Source organism: Rhinoraja longicauda, chromosome 8 (assembly GCF_053455715.1).
Source record: "Rhinoraja longicauda isolate Sanriku21f chromosome 8, sRhiLon1.1, whole genome shotgun sequence".
Taxonomy (NCBI): domain Eukaryota; kingdom Metazoa; phylum Chordata; class Chondrichthyes; order Rajiformes; family Arhynchobatidae; genus Rhinoraja; species Rhinoraja longicauda.
Window position 1 is genome coordinate 44866409 of NC_135960.1, and position 18892 is coordinate 44885300.

The 18892-nt window shown below is 44.2% G+C and overlaps 1 protein-coding gene across 5 annotated transcripts in view; it reads left to right on the plus strand.

Annotated features, from left to right (window-relative positions):
- The window catches only part of kcnh7b (potassium channel, voltage gated eag related subfamily H, member 7b), a 289477-nt gene that overhangs the window by 166981 nt on the left and 103604 nt on the right, over positions 1-18892 (plus strand). For all 5 annotated transcript variants that reach the window (XM_078403802.1, XM_078403803.1, XM_078403804.1 and 2 more), the window contains exon 3: positions 9329-9481. In XM_078403802.1, coding sequence (XP_078259928.1) covers positions 9329-9481 — 153 coding nt within the window. The remainder of the gene's footprint in view (positions 1-9328; positions 9482-18892) is intronic.

The following is an 18892-nucleotide window of genomic DNA, read 5'->3' on the forward strand; positions in this document are numbered from 1 at the left end:
TGCAACCAGTCATTGCTCTCTACAGTACACCTGTAGACTAATATTAGCTCATCATGGACCGTCATCGAGTCAGTCATACAGCATGGAAATTGGCCCTTTGCCCAACTTGCCTCTTTTACACTAGTCCCACCTGCCTGCCTTTGCCCATATCCCTCTAAACCTGTCTAGATGTTTCTTAAACGTTGAAATAATACCTCAATTACCTCCTCCGGCCACTCATTTCATACACTTACCACCCTTTGTGCAAAAAAGTTATCCCTCAGGTTCCTATTAAATCTTTCCCCCCTCACCTTAAACCTTTGTTCTCTGGTTCTTGATTCCCCTACTATGTGCACAAGACTGTGCATTTGCTTGATTTATACCTCTCATGATCTGGTACACCTCTATAAGATCACCCCTCATCCTCTTGCACTCCAAGGAATAAAGTCCTAGCCTGCTCACAACATCCTCATAAATCTCTGCACCCTTTTTAGCTTAATAACATCTTTCATATAACATGGTGACTAAAACTGAACACAATACTCTAATTCAATATTGCACTAATCAAGCACTCTTTACTCATTATATTTTACACTAGTTTGTTATATTTATGCATAGTATTTGAATGAACAAAATGATTTTGTGATTTTTTTTTCTGTTCTTATGATCATTGATGAAATATATTAATCACATTGACTAGAGCATTCAAAATCACAGAAATTGATTGTTTTGTTAACATATAATCAGCCTACACACTTTCAATAAATGTTTTGGCTTTCCTTGATTTAATTAACGGCTAATAGAAACATAGAAACATAGAAAATAGGTGCAGGAGTAGGCCATTCGGCCCTTCGAGCCTGCACCGCCATTCAATATGATCATGGCTGATGGAGACACAAAGAACTGCAGATGTAATGGAGACACAAAGAACTGCAGATGCTGGTATCTTGAGCAAAGTGCTGGAATAACTTAGCTAGTCAGGCAGCATCTGTGGAGGGAATGGATAGACAATGCTTCTGGTCATGGCCCTTCAACAGAAATGCTGTCAAGATGAAGCTGATGGAATGCAGGGAGAGAAATAAAACAGGAAGGCACAGAGAAAGAACTAACTTCTGTTAATTATTAACATTATATTTCAAAGCGTAGATTAATGTGAAGTTAGGTCAGTCTGAAGAAAGGTTAGTTTGATCAGACCGAAGAAGGGTCCCGACCCAAAACATCACCTGTCCATGTTCTCCAGAGATGCTGCCTGACCTGCTGAGTTACTCCAGCACTTTGTGTCCTTTATTGTCACAAAAACGCTTAGTTTTACAGATACAGCATGGAAACAGGCCCTTCAGCCCATTGAGTCTCACCAACCAACAATCACCCACACACCAGTTCTATTCAAGGGACAATATTACAGAAGTTAATTAATCTACAAACCTGCACTTTGGGGAAGCACAGTGGTGCAGCGGTAGACTTGTTGCCTTACGGAGCCAGAGAACTTGTTTGATCCTGACTACTGTCTGTAAGTGCAATCTCCGTGTGACCACATGGGTTTTCTCCGGATGCCCCGGTTTCCTCCCAAACTCCAAAAACTTTGGACTTTAGAGATGCTCCACGGAAATAGGCCCTTCAGACCACCAAAATGACACAAACTGCTGGAGTAACTCAGCGGGTCAGGCAGCATCTCTGGAGAACATGGATCGGTAACGTTTTGACTGCCCGACCTGCCGAGTTACTCCAGCACTTTGTATCCTATTGCGTATTAACCAACACCTGGAATTTTTTGTTTCTTCTTCCAGACTATGGGCTTTGTTTTGTTTTTGCACGATACTCATGGTTCTCTTGAAATGTGTAAGATCAAGGAGACCGGGGAAATTAGTGTCAGATAAAGATTTTCTTGTCTCCGTCCTTTTGTAATTGGAATGGTGGGGGAGAGATGATCAAAGGAATTCTCCCATTGTGCCTCATGGAATCGTTCTTCTGTGAAACAATGTTAACACGGAGCCTACATTCTGGATTCCAGTGCCTGTATTATTTGTTGTCATTCCGTGAATGATGAAGAATGATCACAATAGAAGAATACCAAAGATAGACACAAAATGCTGGAGTAACTCAGCGGGTCAGGCAGCATCTCTGGAGAAAAAGATTAGGTGACGTTTCGGGTGGGATCATGGATGTGAAACGATGATTTCACTCATTCCAAGTTACTACCACATTCCCTCCTCTCCTCTCTCTCCCCTCCTCCTCCACCCTAGTCAACCTACCAGTTCCACTGTTCGCATCCTTGTATCCATCTAGTTTTCACACCTTCCTCAGCCAACAATGGGCCACAGTGAGTTCCACCCTTCCTAAGGTCAATCTGTTGCTGGCCCTGATTTGTTCTGGCCTTTTCTCACCTCCCGTTTATTTCCCCTCCCCCCCCGTCCCGTCCCCCCCCCGTGTCCCCCCCCCCCCCCTCCACCCTCAACCTCTACTTTCAGTCTGAAGAAGGGTCCCGACCCGAAACGTCACTATTCTTTTTCTCCAGAGATGCTGCCTGACCCGTTGAGTCACTCCAGCATTTTGTATCTTTCACAATAAAAGAGATTGAAGTCCATATGCAGGAATGACAGCAAATAAAAAACATAATTTGATCTAGGAAGTTGAACTACTCATTTAGGTATCAATTTTGTGAATTAAATTATCTAGCTGTATTTCTCCTGTCATGTGAATGCCTGAGGTGAAATAATAATACTAAAAGGGAAATTAATCCCTTCTATTTGTATAATTGTATAATTTCTGGTTGCATGCACAGCTGCCAGATAGCTGCCAATCAATATAACTGCAGGTGCTGGAATCTTGAGTAAAACGCAAAGTGCTGGACTGACTCAGCGGGCAGGCAGCATCTCTGGAGAACATGAATAGGTGACATTTCAGGTCCAGGCCTTTGGCCCACCGAGTCCGACCAGCAATCCCCGTACATTAACACTATCCTACTCACTAGGGACAATTTACAATTTTACCAAAGCCAGTTAACCTACAAACCTGTACCTCTTTGGAGCGTGGGACGAAACCAGATCACCCAGAGAACACCCATGCGGTCACAGTGAGAACGTACAAACTCCATACAGACAGCACCCATAATCAGGATCGAACCTTGGTCTCTGGTGCTGTAAAGCAGCAAATCTACCCCAGTGCCACCATGCCACCCCATCTGTTTGTAACTTTTCCCGTTATAACAGGAACATTTATTTAACTGTACCTAACGCACAAGATGTTCACTACGAACATTTGATTGGTGAAGAGATACAGCATGGAAACAGGTCCTTTGGTCCACCGAGTCCACACTGATCATTGATCAACCGTTCACACTAGTTCTGTGTTATCACACCTTATTAACTACTTCCTACACACTAAGGGCAATTTACAGAGGGGCAATTATCCTACAAACCAACACGTTTTCCTCTGTACACCAATGCTGTTTAAGATGTTGCCATTAATGGTATATTTTTGCTTTACATTTAAATGTTCTGAAGGAGGGGCATTAATCTGAATCCCAAACTTTCTTTCTGCCTCCTCAATGCCTCCTAATTTGATCAGTATTTCCAGCATTTATTCCATTCGCACTTTCAGAGTACAGTGGAAATGAGTCACTCTGTGAAGGATACCAGAATAATTGTACAATTTCTGGTATTTTTATAGTGTCTGACAGCATGGAAACATGCCGTTTGGCCCAACTTGCCCATGCTGACCAGCGTGCCCCATCTACACTAGTCACACCTGCAAGCGATGGCCCATACCCCTCTAAACCAAACCTATCCATGCACCCGATTAAATGTCTTTTAAATGTTACTATAATACCTGCCTCAACTACCTCCTCTGGCAGCTTGTTCCATACACCCACCACCATCTGAGTGAAAAGTTGCCCATCAAGTTCCTATTAAATATTTCCCCTTTCACCTTAAACCTACGTCCTCTGGTTTTTGATTCTCCCACTCTGGGTAAAAGCTTGTGCATTTATCCAATGTATTCCCTTCATGATTTTATACACCTCTACAAGATCACCACTTGCACTCCTGCACTCCAAAGAATAAAGTCCTAGCCTGCTCAACCTCTCCCTATAGCTCAGGCCCTCGAGTCCTGGCAACATCCTCCTAAATCTCAGCACTCTTTCCGGCTTTTATACTTGAGAAATTGCAGCCAATCTTTCTCTGTAATACGGGAGAATGGTGAAAGCCAATTTTCATTGCTGTTTTGTGGAATCTGACTTACATATTTAGTACAATCTGTAATTGCTGTTAATCCTTCTTGTTCTGTTGCCAAAGTGAAATGTTATAAATGTCAAATTAAGTGTCACTTCATTGCTTCTGCAAGAAATAGGGAAATATAATCTGTTAAATAGATAGCCAATAGCCTTTTACTTAAATCAACACAATTGCTCATAATTCTGACCCAAATCTTTATTTGAACAGCCTTGATTAACTGTACTCTGTCACAACTGCACAGATTATGTCTTTTCGATTAATTTAAGGGGTTGTGGGTTTTACTAGAAAGGACACCATTTATTATTCATTTCTGCTTGCCCATGAAAAGGCGACCGTGACTCTTCATCTGAATTTTCCGTGCCCCTTGCTATTGAAGAAGTTGCAGAATGCAGGATATCGTTCTCAGCATTGCAGGGCACCAGTTCCACAGGCAAAGTCCAATGTCCACATTGGGGTACAGGTGAATAGAACAGTACCCAAACTTAAGTATACAAACCAAAAATCCTGCAAAATCTCAGCAGATCAGGCAGCATTTATGGGAAAAGGCAATACGGGGAGAAAAGATGAGGTACAAGGGTAAGCTGGCCAATAATATAAAGGAGGATAGTAAAAGCTTTTTTAGGTATGTGAAGAGGAAAAAAATAGTCAAGGCAAATGTGGGTCCCTTGATGACAGAAGCAGGGGAATTTATTATGGGGAACAAGGAAATGGCAGACGAGTTGAACTGGTACTTTGGATCTGTCTTCACTAAGGAGGATACAAACAATCTCCCAGATGTTCTAGTGGCCAGAGATCCTAGGGTGACGGAGAAACTGAAGGAAATCCACATTAGGCAGGAAATGGTGTTGGGTAGACTGATGGGACTGAAGGCTGATAAATCCCCAGGGCCTGATGGTCTGCATCCCAGGGTACAAGGAGGTGGCTCTATAAATTATGGAGACATTGGTAATCATTTTCCAATGTTCTATAGATTCAGGATCAGTTCCTGTGGATTGGAGGGTAGCTAATGTTATCCCACTTTTTAAGAAAGGAGGGAGAGAGAAAATGGGAAATTATAGACCAGTTAGTCTGACATCAGTGGTGGGGAAGATGCTGGAGTCAATTATAAAAGACGAAATTGCGGAGCATTTGGATAGCAGTAACAGGATCGTTCCGAGTCAGCATGGATTTACAAAGGGGAAATCATGCTTGACTAATCTTCTGGAATTTTTTGAGGCTGTAACTAGGAAAATTGACAGGGGAGAGCCGGTGGATGTGGTGTACCTCGACTTTCAGAAAGCCTTCGGCAGGGTCCCACATTGGAGATTAGTGGGCAAAATCAGAGCACATGGTATTGGAGGCAGGGTACTGACATGGATAGAAAATTGGTTGACAGACAGAAAGCAAAGAGTGGGGATAAATGGGTCCCTTTCGGAATGGCAGGCAGTGACTAGTGGGGTACCGCAAGGCTCGGTGCTTGCAATATACATTAATGACTTGGATGAAGGGATTAAAAGTACCATTAGCAAATTTGCAGATGATACAAAGCTGGGTGGTAGTGTGAACTGTGAGGAAGATGCTATGAGGTTGCAGGGTGTCTTGGACAGGTTGTGTGAGTGGGCGGATGCATGGCAGATGCAGTTTAATGTGGATAAGTGTGAGGTTATTGTATTTAAGTAGAGTATTATCTGATTAGGTTGAATAGCATGCAGAACAAAGCTTTTTATTGAACCTCGGTACATGTGACAATAATAAGCTTGAACCTAGACCTAAAATGAGCCAAGTCACATTAACACAGAGATTTACGTGTTGTTTTTGGGACAAACTTGCAGCACGTGAATGAAATAAATTCAAAGCACCCTAATGGTAAGCAAGTGAGCAAAACACACAAAATGCTGGAGGAACTCAGTGGGTCAGGCAGCATCTGTGGAGGGAGTGGACTGGTGACATTTTGGGTCAGAACCCAACTTTGGGTTGATTGTAGTAGGGGGGAGAAAGCTGGGTGGGGGCAGAACAAGATCTGGCAAGTCATAGGTAGATAAAGCTGAGGGGGGGATGAAACAAAGAACTGGTTAAAACACAAAAGGCACAAGACGCTGAAGTAACTCAGGGGGTCAGGCAGCATCTCTGGAGAACATGGATAGGTGACGCTTTGGGTCTGGACCTTTCTTCAGGAGGGGCTTTGATTGGTAAATTTTGAAAGATCAAATATGGAAATAGGCTCTGGCCCACCCAGTCCATGCCGACCAACAATCACCTATATATTGCTTCTATCCTACACACTCGGGACAATTTACAGAAGCCAATTAACCTACAAACCCACATGTCTTTGGAGCATCCGGAGAAAAACCACAAGGTCACAAGGAGAACGTACAAAATCCATACGGACAGTACCCTTAGTCAGGATCGAACCCAGATCTCTGGCTGCGTAAGGCAGCAACACCACCACTGTGCCACTGTGCTGCCTGGCAGGTGGACAAAGGCTAGAGATGAAAAGGTGACAAAAGGGTGTCAGATAAACTGTAATCCATTTGTATTTAACATAAGGTGCTCCATTATAGTTTCAATGCAAAATATTATTGTCTGTCTTATCCCTAATTAGAGGTTAGATATCATAATCATCTCCTAAATTTAAATGTGCTGGCTACTGATATTTCCAGAGGACAGCCTTAAACACAATTTAAATTCTAAAACCTGAAAGTTCCTGTCACTAGCTTTCAAATTCCATACAGTCCTCTCTTAATCTTGTAATTATACTTACATGCGAATCTTTAAAAATTGAGATAACAAAATTGTGAACAAGCATTTTAGTTTACTGTAGAGGTACATGGAAACGTGCCCTTGGCCCACCGAGTCCACGCCGACCATCAATCACCTTAGTGATTCACAGAATCCAATCCCTACACACCATCCAATCCCTACACACCAGGGAACAATTTACAGAGGGCCAATTAACCTACAAACACGCACGACTTTGGGATGTGGGAGGAAACCGGAGGAGCCCCACGTGGTCACAGGAAGATTGTGCAAACTCCACACTAACCTGTGCATGGAATATCAGATCTACCAACAAGAACTTTCTCAATGCCACAGTGGTGCGTGCATAGACCTGCTGCCTCACAGAGCCAGAGATCCAGGTTCGATCTTGACCTCAGGTGCTGTCTGTGTGGAGTTTGCACGTTCTCCATGTGACCGCATGGGTTTCCTCTGGGTGCTCCAGTTTCCTCCCACATCCCAAAGACGTGCGGGACTGTAGATTAATTGTCCGTCTGTAAGTTCTCCCTAGTTTGTAGGGAATGGATGCGAAAGTGGGATAACATAGAACCAGTGTGAACGGGTGATCGTTGGTTGGCCTGGACTCGGTGGACTGAAGGAACTGTTGCCATGCTATATCTTTCAATCAATCACACTTCTGTTATCTGGTGACTAACTTTTGGAAAGTCTTATCAGTGGTATGTGATCTACATTTGTTTCCTCTATAATCCCAAAACGCTGGTGTGCATTATGCTGTTCAAGAAAATACTCTTCACCCTGCAGGAGAACTTACATTTGCGCAAAGTCATGGACCCTGAATCAAAGCTGATAAACACTTAGTTACATTCTGACAGCGTAAGTCACATTGACAATGAGCTGGAAGATTGTTCGAGGTACTTCACATCATTGTGATTCTCAACATACTTTTAAAAGGTGGACCCATCTCAATGGGAACTTTCTGTAAAAGCGAAAGAGATCCTATGAATAATTGAATTGAATTGAATTATAGAACATGAAACAGTGCAGTGCAGGAACAGGCCCTTCAGCCCACAATGTCCATGCCGAACATGATGCTTATCAGCCGAAACTTAATCCTTATCCCTCCCTTCCCTGCATATTCACGTGCAAACCAAAATCTCTTTAATGCCACCATCGTATCACCACCACCCCCGGCAGCACGTCCCAGGTACTCAACACCCTCTGTGTTAAAAACGTTTGCGCACATCTCCTTTAATCTTTACCCATCTCACCTTAAAGCTATGCCCTCTAATGCCACTATTGTTTCTGCCTCAAGTGAATTGAATTGAAAGGTACAGCATGGAAACAGGCCCTTCTGCCCACCGATCCTGCGTCGACCCTCGATCACTCAGTCATAATGGTTCTATGTTATTGCACTTACCCATGCACTCCCTACACACCAGGGGCAACTAACAGAGGGTCAATTAACCTACAAACCCACAAGTCTTTGGGATGTGGGAGGAAACCCAAGCGGTCACGGGGAGAACGTGCAAATTCCACACAGGCAACACCCAAGGTCGGGATCGAACCGGGGTGTCTGGCGCTGTAAGGCAACAGGTCTGCCAGCTGTGCTGTTGTTTAGTTTCGTTTCGTTTAGCTTAGTTCATTGTCATGTGTACCGAGGTACAGTGAAAACATCTTTTGTTGCGTGCTATCCAGTTAGCGGAAAGACTATACATGATTACAATTGAGCCGTCCACAGTGTGCAGATACAAAATAAAGGGAATAACGTTTTGTGCAAGATAAAATCCATGATGTTTGAAGTAAAGTTGCTATCATGAATAATTATTATTTTAAAATCTAAACCTGTTCAGTCATTACATGAAGCCAAACAATAAGACAAATAACTTTAGTACCGATTCCTTTTCTCGAGAGGTGCTGCCTAACCCGTTGAGTAACTCCAGACATTGATGTCTAGTTTAGTTTAGTTTTAGTTTAGAGATACAGTGCCAAAACAGGCCCTTTGGCCCACTAAGTCCGCACCGACCAAAGATCCCGCACTGACCAAAGCACATTAACACTATCTTACACACACTGGGGACAATTAGCCTACAATTCCATATGTCTGGAGTGTGGGAGGAAACTGAAGATCTCGAGGAAAACTCACGTGGGCACGGGGAGAATGTACAAACTTCGTACAGACAGCAGCCGTAGTCGGGATCGAACCCGGGTGTCTGGCGCTGCAAGTGCTGTAAGCCAGCAACTCTACCGCTGCGCCACCCTGCCGCCTGACATCTATCTTCAGTTTAAACCAGCATCTGCAGTTCCATGCTACACATTTAGCACCATTACTCATTTTCAGAAATGGATTTTGTTCAATATTTCTTCTGGGGGGATTGACCACTGACCTTTCTTTTCTGGTTTAGGATCAACGTTCCTGTGCAACACCCATATCATTCCAGTCAAGAATGAAGAAGGCATGGTCATAATGTTCATTATAAGCTTTGATTTCGTCGATGAAGAGAAATCCTTGCTGTCTCCCGACGATATAAATCACATGCCGCCAGGCAAAGAAACACGTGAGTGTCCTTTTCACCTTGCCTTCACTGAGTCTGTCTGTCAGACAATATTTTATGTTGCAAATTTCCAGGGTTTCTCGTTTGTCTCAGTACTATAGAACATGGAACAGGCCCTTTGGCCCACAGTGTGTGCCAAACATGATGCCGTTCAACTAATCACTTCTGCCTCATGGAACATGGTCCACATCCATATTTGGGTGAGAAGGGATGAGTGAACCAAGGATTTGCGGAGGGAATCATCTTCACAGAAGGCGGAAAGGGGTGGGGATGGGAAGATGTGATTGGTGGTGGGATCACGTTGGAGGTGACGGAAATGTTGGAGGATGATGTGTTGGATGCAGGCTCGGCTGGGGTGAAAGGTGAGGACAAGGGGAACTTTATCCTTGTTCCATCTGGGGGGAGGGGGAGTGGGAGCAGAATTACAGGACACATATGAGACATGGGTGAGGGATCCATCTATGACAGCAGGGAAAAACACTTCTACTAAAGAAAGAGGGCATCTCGGATGTCCGAGAATGGAAAGCCTCATCTTGGGAGAAGATGCAGCAGAGAAGGAGGAATTGGGAGTAGGGGATAGTGTCTTTGCAAGAGTCAGGGTGGGTGGATGTGTAGTCCAGGTAACAGTGGTAGTCAGTAGGTTTATAGTAGATGTCAGTCGATAGTCTGTCCTCTGTAGTGGAGGCAGAGAGATCAAGAAAGGGGAGAGAAGTGTCCGAGATAGTCCAGTGAATTTGAGAGCAGGGTGGAAGTTAGTGGTGAAGTTAATAAAGTCCATGAGTTTTGCACGGGTGCAGGAGGCAGCCCTGATTCAGTCATTGATGTCGCAGAGAAAGAGTTGGGGGATAGGACCAGTGCATGCCCGGAACAAGTACTGTTCAACGGAACCGACCAAAAGACAGGTATAGTTAAGGCCCCAAAACATTAGCTGTCCATGTTCTCCAGAGATGCTACCTGACCCGCTGAATTATTCCAGCACTTTGTGTCCTGTTGTGTAAACCAGCATCTGTAGTTCCTTGGTTCTACAGTATGACTTGGCATCATGTTCAGCAGAGTCATTGAAGGCCGAAGGGCCTGTTCGTGCGCTGCACTGTTTGATGTTTTATATGATGAGAACCTGAAATCTGAGGGATGGATTCCCTCAGAATGAGCAAATTGTAAAACATGAATGGTTCACTTTATTGCGATTTTATACATATATTGTTCGCAAATATTCAGAGGAAAATAATTAAGACTGTTTCCAGGTGTATTCTCACTGAAAAGCAGACAATGAAGAATTTCACAGTCCTCAGCTTTTCAAATAATCAAGAAAACATCAGCTGCAGAGAAAGCTGGTAAAACCTCCGAGCCCAGTATTGCGAGCATGAGCCTCCTTGGCCATGCACTGAATCCTTTGATGCATTTGCTTCAAAACTCAGAAGGGATTGCTGAACATGGTTCAGTCTTTTCCTGCAGATGCATTGCTGTAGGCAGGAGTGCGTGCATAGGCCGGTTCAGCTTGCTCCAGGGGTATTCTACCGTGAGGATCTCACATCTTCTCCTGACACAAAAATTGACTTTATTGGTATTCCAGCATCTGCAGCTCCTTGCGTCTCCATTTTACTGCAAAATCTCCTCCAAGACTTTAGACATACAGCGCGGAAACAGGCCCTTCAGCCCACCGAGTCCGCTCTGACCAGGTATCACCTGTATGTCATTATAACATTATCCTTACAACTAAAAAGTCCAATTCCCACAATGAGGTAGGTTGGAAGATTGGGACTGCACAGCTAATTTATAAGAGGACTGTTCACTTGACTATAGACTTTAGATATACAGCGCAGAAACAGGCTATTCGGCCCACTGAGTCCACGACAACCAGCGATCACCCAGTACACATACACTACCCTACACACTAAGGAAAAGTTTACAACTTACTGAAGCCAATTAACCTACAAACCTGTACATCTTTGTTTTCTATGTCTTTGGAGTGTGGGAGGCAACTGGAGCACATGGAGAAAACCCACGCAGTCACAGGGAGAACGTGCAAACTCCATACAGACAGCACTCGTGGTCAACATCGCACCTAGGTCTCTGGCGCTGTAAGACCGCAGCTCTACCGCTGTGCCACTGTGCTGCCCAAAAATGCCTCATTCTCCTCCTCTCTCCAACAGGAGTTCTGTGACACCTTCTCTCACCACCATCGCTCTGTGATTCCTGTGCTCTCCTCCTCTTTGAAGGTCCTGGCCCCAAACGTCATTCATCCTTTTACTCCAGAGATGCTGCCTGACCCACTGAGTGACTCCAGCATTTTGTTTCTATCTTTGGTATAAACCAGCATCTGCAGTTCTTTGCTTCTTGGTTGAGCATCTCATAGATGAAGCATGGAGGGGCAAGGTTGTGGTGAACATAGAACAGAGAACAGTACAGCACAAGGCCGGCTCTTCAGCCGACATTGCCTGTACTAAACATAATGTCAAGACCAACTCTTATCAGCCTGCACCGTGATCCATAGTCCTCCATTCCCTGCATGAGCCTATCATTTAAATGCCACTGTCATAGTTGCCACTGTCATAGTTGCCTCCACCACAGCAGTGTATTCTCCATCACTCTCTGGAAAATACCTGCCCTGCACATCTCCTTTAACTTTGTCCCTCTCACCTTAAAGCTATGCCGTAAAGTTATGGAATCATATATCATGGAAACCGACCCTTCGGTCCAACTTGCCTATGCTGACCAACATGCCCCATCTACACTAGTCCCATCTGCTTGCATTTGACCCTCATTCCTCCTAATCCATCCTAACCATATACCTGTGCAAATGTTTTTTAAACATTGTGATGGTTTCTGCCTCCACTATCTCCTCCAGCAGCTCATTCCATACACCCACCACCCTTCAGTTGCCCCTCAGGTTCCTACTAAATCTTTCCCCTCTCACCTATGCCCTCTGGTTCTTGATTCTCCTACTCTGGGTAGAAGACTGTGCATTTACCCTATCAATACCTCATGGTTTTTTCACCTCTAATTGAAGAGAAAAGAATGAAATCTTGATGCAAAATATAGTGTGCTGGGGGAACACAGCAGGTCAGGCAGCATCTGTGGAGGGAATGGACAGGGTTGACAATGTTTTGGGTTGGGGTCCTTCTCTGTACGTCCATTCCCTCTACAAAAAGGTTGCCTGACCTGAATCTGGCCCATATCCCTCTGAAACTATCCTATCCATGCACCTGTCCAAATGTTCCTTGAAAACGTTCCTTGAACATTATGGTAGTACCTGCCTTACCCACCCCCCCCCCCCCCCTCCTCCCTCCCCTCCCTCCCCACCACCTTAAACCTATGTCCTCTTGTTCTCAATTCCCTTTCTCTTGGCTAAAGATTCTGTGCGTTTACCCAATCTATTCCTCTCATGATCTTGTTCACCTCTATCAGATCATCCCTCACCCTCCTGTGCTGCAAGGAATAAAGTCCTAGCCTGCCCAACCTCTCCCTATAGCTCAGGCCCTCAAGTCCTGGCAACAAACTCGTAAATCTTCTCTGCACCCTTTCCAGCTTGACAACATCTTTCCTGTAACAGGTTGGCCAAAACTGAACACAATATTCCAGATGTGACCTCACCAATGTCCTGTACAACTGTAACATGACCTCCCAACTTCTCGAGTCAACACTCTGACTGTTGAAGACCATGGTGCAGAAAGCCTTCTTGGCCACATCTCTCAGAAATTACAAATAAGCCAGCAAATATACTCACTGCCTGCACATTATTATCAGCTGGAGGAGTTTAATGGCCTGCAGATTCTTAAGGGCTGGAATTAAGCATCATATATCGGACATCATTGCATAATTGAGCAAAGGTAACATAATAATAATAATAATAATAATAATAATATTCATTTATTGTCATTGCAACGAGTACAACGAAATTAAAAAATAGCCAATCCTGCCGGTGCGTACAAACATATATGCAATAAATGCAAAAACAAATAAATACATAAATACAATTAAATACAATTATATTAAGTACAAGATTTTTTAACGGTGTTGCCTAGTGCAAAGGTAGTGTTCAGTTCTCGTATGGCCCTGGGGTAAAAACTGTTCTTAAGTCTGTTTGTTCGGGATTTGATCGACCTGAAACGTCGACCAGAGGGCAGATGAACAAACAGACGGTGGCCAGGGTGGGATGGATCTTTTATTATTTTGCCTGCTCTACTGAGGCAGCGTAGTCTGAACAGGTGCTCCAGGGAGGGCAGTGAGCAGCCGATGATCTTCTGGGCCGTCGTGATGACCCTCTGAAGGGCCTTCCTGTCCTTTTCTGAGCAGCTGGCATACCATGTGGTTATACAGTATGCCAGCACACTCTCGATGGAGCAGCGATAGAAGGACAACATGAGCTTCTCCTGCAGATTGGTTTTCCTGAGGATCCTCAGGAAGTGGAGTCTCTGCTGTGCCTTCTTTACTGTGGTGATGGTGTTGGTAGACCAGGTAAGATCCTCTGCGATGTGCGTACCCAGGAACCTGAAAGCTGGTACCCTTTCCACACAGACCCCATTGATGTAGAGTGGGTCGTAATCTCCACTGGTTTTTCTAAAGTCAATTATAAGTTCCTTTGTTTTGGAGGAGTTCAGGACCAGATTGTTCACTGAACACCATGCTGCCAGCCTAGGTAAAGGGAATTGATTTATTTCAACAGTTGGAGACATCTCCTGGTCTAACTGATCATGGGATGTTGTCAGACCTAACCATTGATACAAAGATGATTATTAATCGACTTGCACCCATTATTTATTACGGCTTTCACCTCATTGGTGGCTATAAAAAGCTTCATTACTGGCAGGGCTTTAGTGAAAGTATTGTAGGTGTTTCATTGTTGCACTAGTTTGCAAAAGCTTCTCCTTCTTTCTCCTATTCTACTATTGCTCGGAGTGTAAACAAACTGGGTCTCGGGTTAAATAATTTAGCGGCTTGCTTGTTTGTTTGCTTTTTAAAAGATGACACAGTAGCGCTAACAAAGGGGTTCGAGAGGACAGGCTCAGTGGCATTTCTTTCTGCCTGAGGCAGTGGGTGATCCACACGTGACATCCACATCCATATGTAGAGATGCCCGAAACTGGGAACAAACTGGGGGATCTGCTAATGATGAGTTGACCTTAACAAAGATCACCGCAGTAGGTTCGGCAGAGGCCCCTTGATGCCTTTATAACCTCCCTATTGATATCACCACCATTATTGTCCATGGATATTCATATGATCTAGGAGCAGAAGCAGGCCATGTGGCCCATCAAGTCTACTCCACCATTAAATCTTGGCTAATCTATCTCTCGCTCTCAGCCCCATTCTCCTGCCTCTGCCCCATAACCACTGATACCAGTACTGATCAAGAATCTGACAATCTCCACCTTAAAAATACCCAATTTATTGCTTTCTTGAAATTTATGGTGTGGACTCAGTGGGCCGAAGGGCCTGTTTCCATGCTGTAACTTTCAATCATAGCCATGGAATCACACAGAGTGGAAACAGGTCCTTCGGCCCAAACTGCCCAACTTGCCCCATCTACACCTGCCTGCATTTGAACCCTCTAAACCTGTCCTATCATAGAGTAATAGAGTGGTACAGTGTGGAAACAAGCCCTTCGACCCAACTTGCCCACACTGGCCAACATGTCCCAGCTACACTAGTCCCACTTTGCCTGCATTTAGACCCTATCCCTCCAAACGTCCTATCCGTCTACCTGTCTAAATGTTTCTTCAATGTTGCGATAGTACCTGCCTCAACTACCCCCTCATTATATTTTTCCCCCCTCACCTTAAACCTACTGTATGTCTTCTGGCTCTCGGTTCTCCTACTCTGTGCAAAAGACTCTTTACCCGATCTATTCCTCTCATTATTTTGTATACCTCTAAACGAACATCCCTCTTCCTCCTACGCTCCAAGGAATAGTGTCCCAACCAGCCCGCTCAACCTTTCCCTATAGCTCAGACTCTCGGTTCAAAAAATTCAATCAAACTGTCTGGATTCCTCACTTAAAACTCATGTCACCCGAACTCTTGCAGCTATCAGTTAAAATTTCAAGCTCTGTACAATTCAGTCTCTTAAATAAAATTGTGACCTTGACATTTGTCCCAGATGAAATGAATAGTCTGCCATTGCATTATTCCCTTGCTTTGTCTTATGCACTGAGCTCTGCAGATTCCCATTTTTGTATTACTATCAGCCCAAAACACAGTGAATCTATAATCTAACATAACAAATCCCAGAGTATGCACCCTTTGAATACAGGAAGATCACAGGTTAGCCAAACGCTCTGATGATAAACTAGATCTATAGCACTGCTGCAGAAAGGAAATTATTCATAGATGCTTTGCTGAAAGGTCAGTATAATATAGAGTTGTTCAGATGGGGTCAAAAGTTAAGGTAAAATGTTAAATACTTGTTCTACACAATATTTAAATCGGGATATAAATTCCAACTGAAACTTCTGACATAAAAATGATTTGTAATATGAAACAATTTCATCGGATTCTGACCCGACAAAATTACCAATTCTGAGCCTTGTCTTTCGTGAAGAATATAAAAAACGTACAGGTTTGTAATTCCTGCTGGAAATCCCCGAGCCATTAGCATAATCTACACACGAGGCGAGGTCTGTGTGGACTATTTGATGACTGTACAGAAAAGCGAAGGAATCAAATAAAACGTATGGATATGGGCGATACATATATTCATGATGCACATAGATTATGAAGAGATTCATGTCTATGTTGGTTTTGGTTGAGACGTTGTTACAATGTATGCCTGGCACATGAAGAATGCACGTGTTTTTATTTCACTCTTGGCATGACCTCTGGTGGCATGTGCACTATACCTGTAGGTATCTAACACAAAATTAAGGAGCATAATCCAATACCATGTTCAGTCCTGACGTTACATGGTATAATTAATCATGAAGTCGACAGTGTAAAGCTAATTCAGTTCAAGAAAGAGCCAAGAGTCAAGAGAGTTTTATTTCCATAGGTACCGAAACGGAACAATGAAATTCTTACTTGCAGCAGTGTGTGCAAGGTCAACTTGAAAGTATTTTATTAATTACACTCCATCCATCAATGTCTGTCAAATATGTTACCTTCAAGTTGTGTCTGTGGACAGGAAGAGAACCAAATGAAATCGATTTGCTTTCATAATAAGTTCATAAGTTCATAAATTCTAGGAGTAGAATTAGGCCATTTGGCCCATTCAATCATGGCTGCTGGCGCAATGAATTCCACAGTTTCACCACCATCTGACTAAAGAAATTCCTCCTCATCTCCTTTCTAAAGGTACTTCCTTTTCTTCTGAGGCTGTGGCCTCCAGTCCCAGACTCTCCCACTGGTGGAATCATCCTCTCCACATTCACTCTAACCAGGCTTTCACTATTTGGTAAGTTTCAATGAGGTCCTTCCTCATCCTTCTAGTTTCAATGAGGTCCCCCCTCATCCTTCTAAACACCATCGATGTATGTTACTTATCCAGTGAGTTACTTTAATCTTTTAAAAATGCCCACAAAGCAAGTTCAACTTAACCACAAAAAGAGACACAAGTGCTGGGGTAACTCAGTGGGTCAAGTACCATCTCTGGAGCACATGGGTAGGTGAGGTTTTGGATAAGGAAAAATCCCGACTTGAAACGTCACCTATTCATGTCATCCACAGTTGCTGCCTGACCTGCTGAGTTACTCCAGCACTTTGTGTTCTATGCAAGATTCTATCATCTGCAGTTCCTTGTGTCTCCAATCTTTCCCGTGCTGCCAACATCTCAAAAATGTATGAAAGATTGTCACAAGGTGCTGGAGTGACTCAGTGGGTCAGGCAGCATCTCTGGATAAAAAGGATGGGTGACATTTCGGGTCGAAACCTTCTTCAGACTGAAAGTAGAGGTGGGGGGGAGAACTGGAGGTAGGAAAAGGCCTAGAACAAATCTGGCCCTGCAATAGATGATCTAGGAAAGGTGGAGCCCATATTGGCCCATTGTTGGCTGGGGAAGAGGTGACAACGAAAGGATAAAGGGATGCAAATAGTGGAACTGGGGGAGCGAGGGAGGGAGGGAGGGAGGGAGGGAGGGAGGGAGGGAGGGAGGGAGGGAGGGAGGGAGGGAGGGAGGGAGGGAGGGAGGGAGGGAGGGAGGGAGGGAGGGAGGGAGGGAGGGAGGGAATGCAAGCAAGGGTACATGAAATTAGAGAAATCGATGTTCATACTGCTGGGTTGTAAGATGCCCAAGTAAAATATGAAGTACAGTTCCTCCAATTTGCATGTGCCCTCACTCAGACAGTGGAGGAGGCCCAGGACAGAAAGATCAGCATGGGAATGGGAAGGAGAGTTAAAGTGTTTGGCAACCGGGAGATCATGTAGACCAAGGCGGACTGAGCGAAGATGTTCAGAGCAGGTGAAAGATTCTGTGGAAAATCAGGAACTTGCTCGTAACAGTAACCACTGCAATCACAGTAGCTATTGGTAGGCCATTTAGGACTAAGATCAAGAAAAACTTTTTCACCCAGAGAGTTGTGAATCTGTGGAATTCGCTGCCACAGAAGGCAGTGAAGTCCAATTGACTGGATGTTTTCAAGAGAGAGTTAGATTTAGCTCTTAGGGCTAAAGGAATCAAGGAATATGGGAAAAAAGCAGGAACGGGGTACTGAATTTGGATGATCGGCCGTGATCATGTTGAATGGCGGTGCTGGCTCGAGGGGCCAAATGGCTTACTCCTGCACCTATTTTCTATGTTTTTATTATTATGTACAAAAAAGTGATGAACATTCTGTCTGCACTGAGCTATGGAAGTGGTGTGAACACATTGATTGGTTCAGGGGTCTGGTAACAGGCAAGAAGCTGTTCTTAAGTCTGGGCAATTGAGCTTCAAGCTCCTGTTTCTTCTCCCAGAAGGCAGATGAGACAAAAAGGAATGGCCAGAGTGGCAGGTATCCTTGACGATAGCTCTAGCCTTGCACTGCACCGTGAAGATAGACTGGATGGAAGGAGGTGGTGCGCCTGTGGTGGACTGGGCTGTGTTCACCACTCAAGAGTCAAGAGTGTTTTATTGTCATATGTCCTAAACAGAAGAATGAAATTCTTACTTGCAGCTCCGCAACAGAATATGTAAACACAGTACTCTGTAAACAGTATAATAAACAAAAAGAAGTTCAGTATATATATAAACAAAAGGGCGGCACAGTGGTGCAGCGGTAGAGTTGCTGCCTCGCAGTGCCAGAGACCCGGGTTCAATCCCGACTACAAGTGCTGTCTGTATGGAGTCTGTACGTTTTCACTGTAACCGCGTGGGCTTTCTCTGGGTGCTCCAGTTTCTTCCCACACTCCAAAGACATACAGGTTTGGTGGTTAATTGGCTCTGGTAAGTTGTAAATTGGTCCTAGTGTGCAGGATAGTGCTAGTGTACGGGGTGATAGCTGGT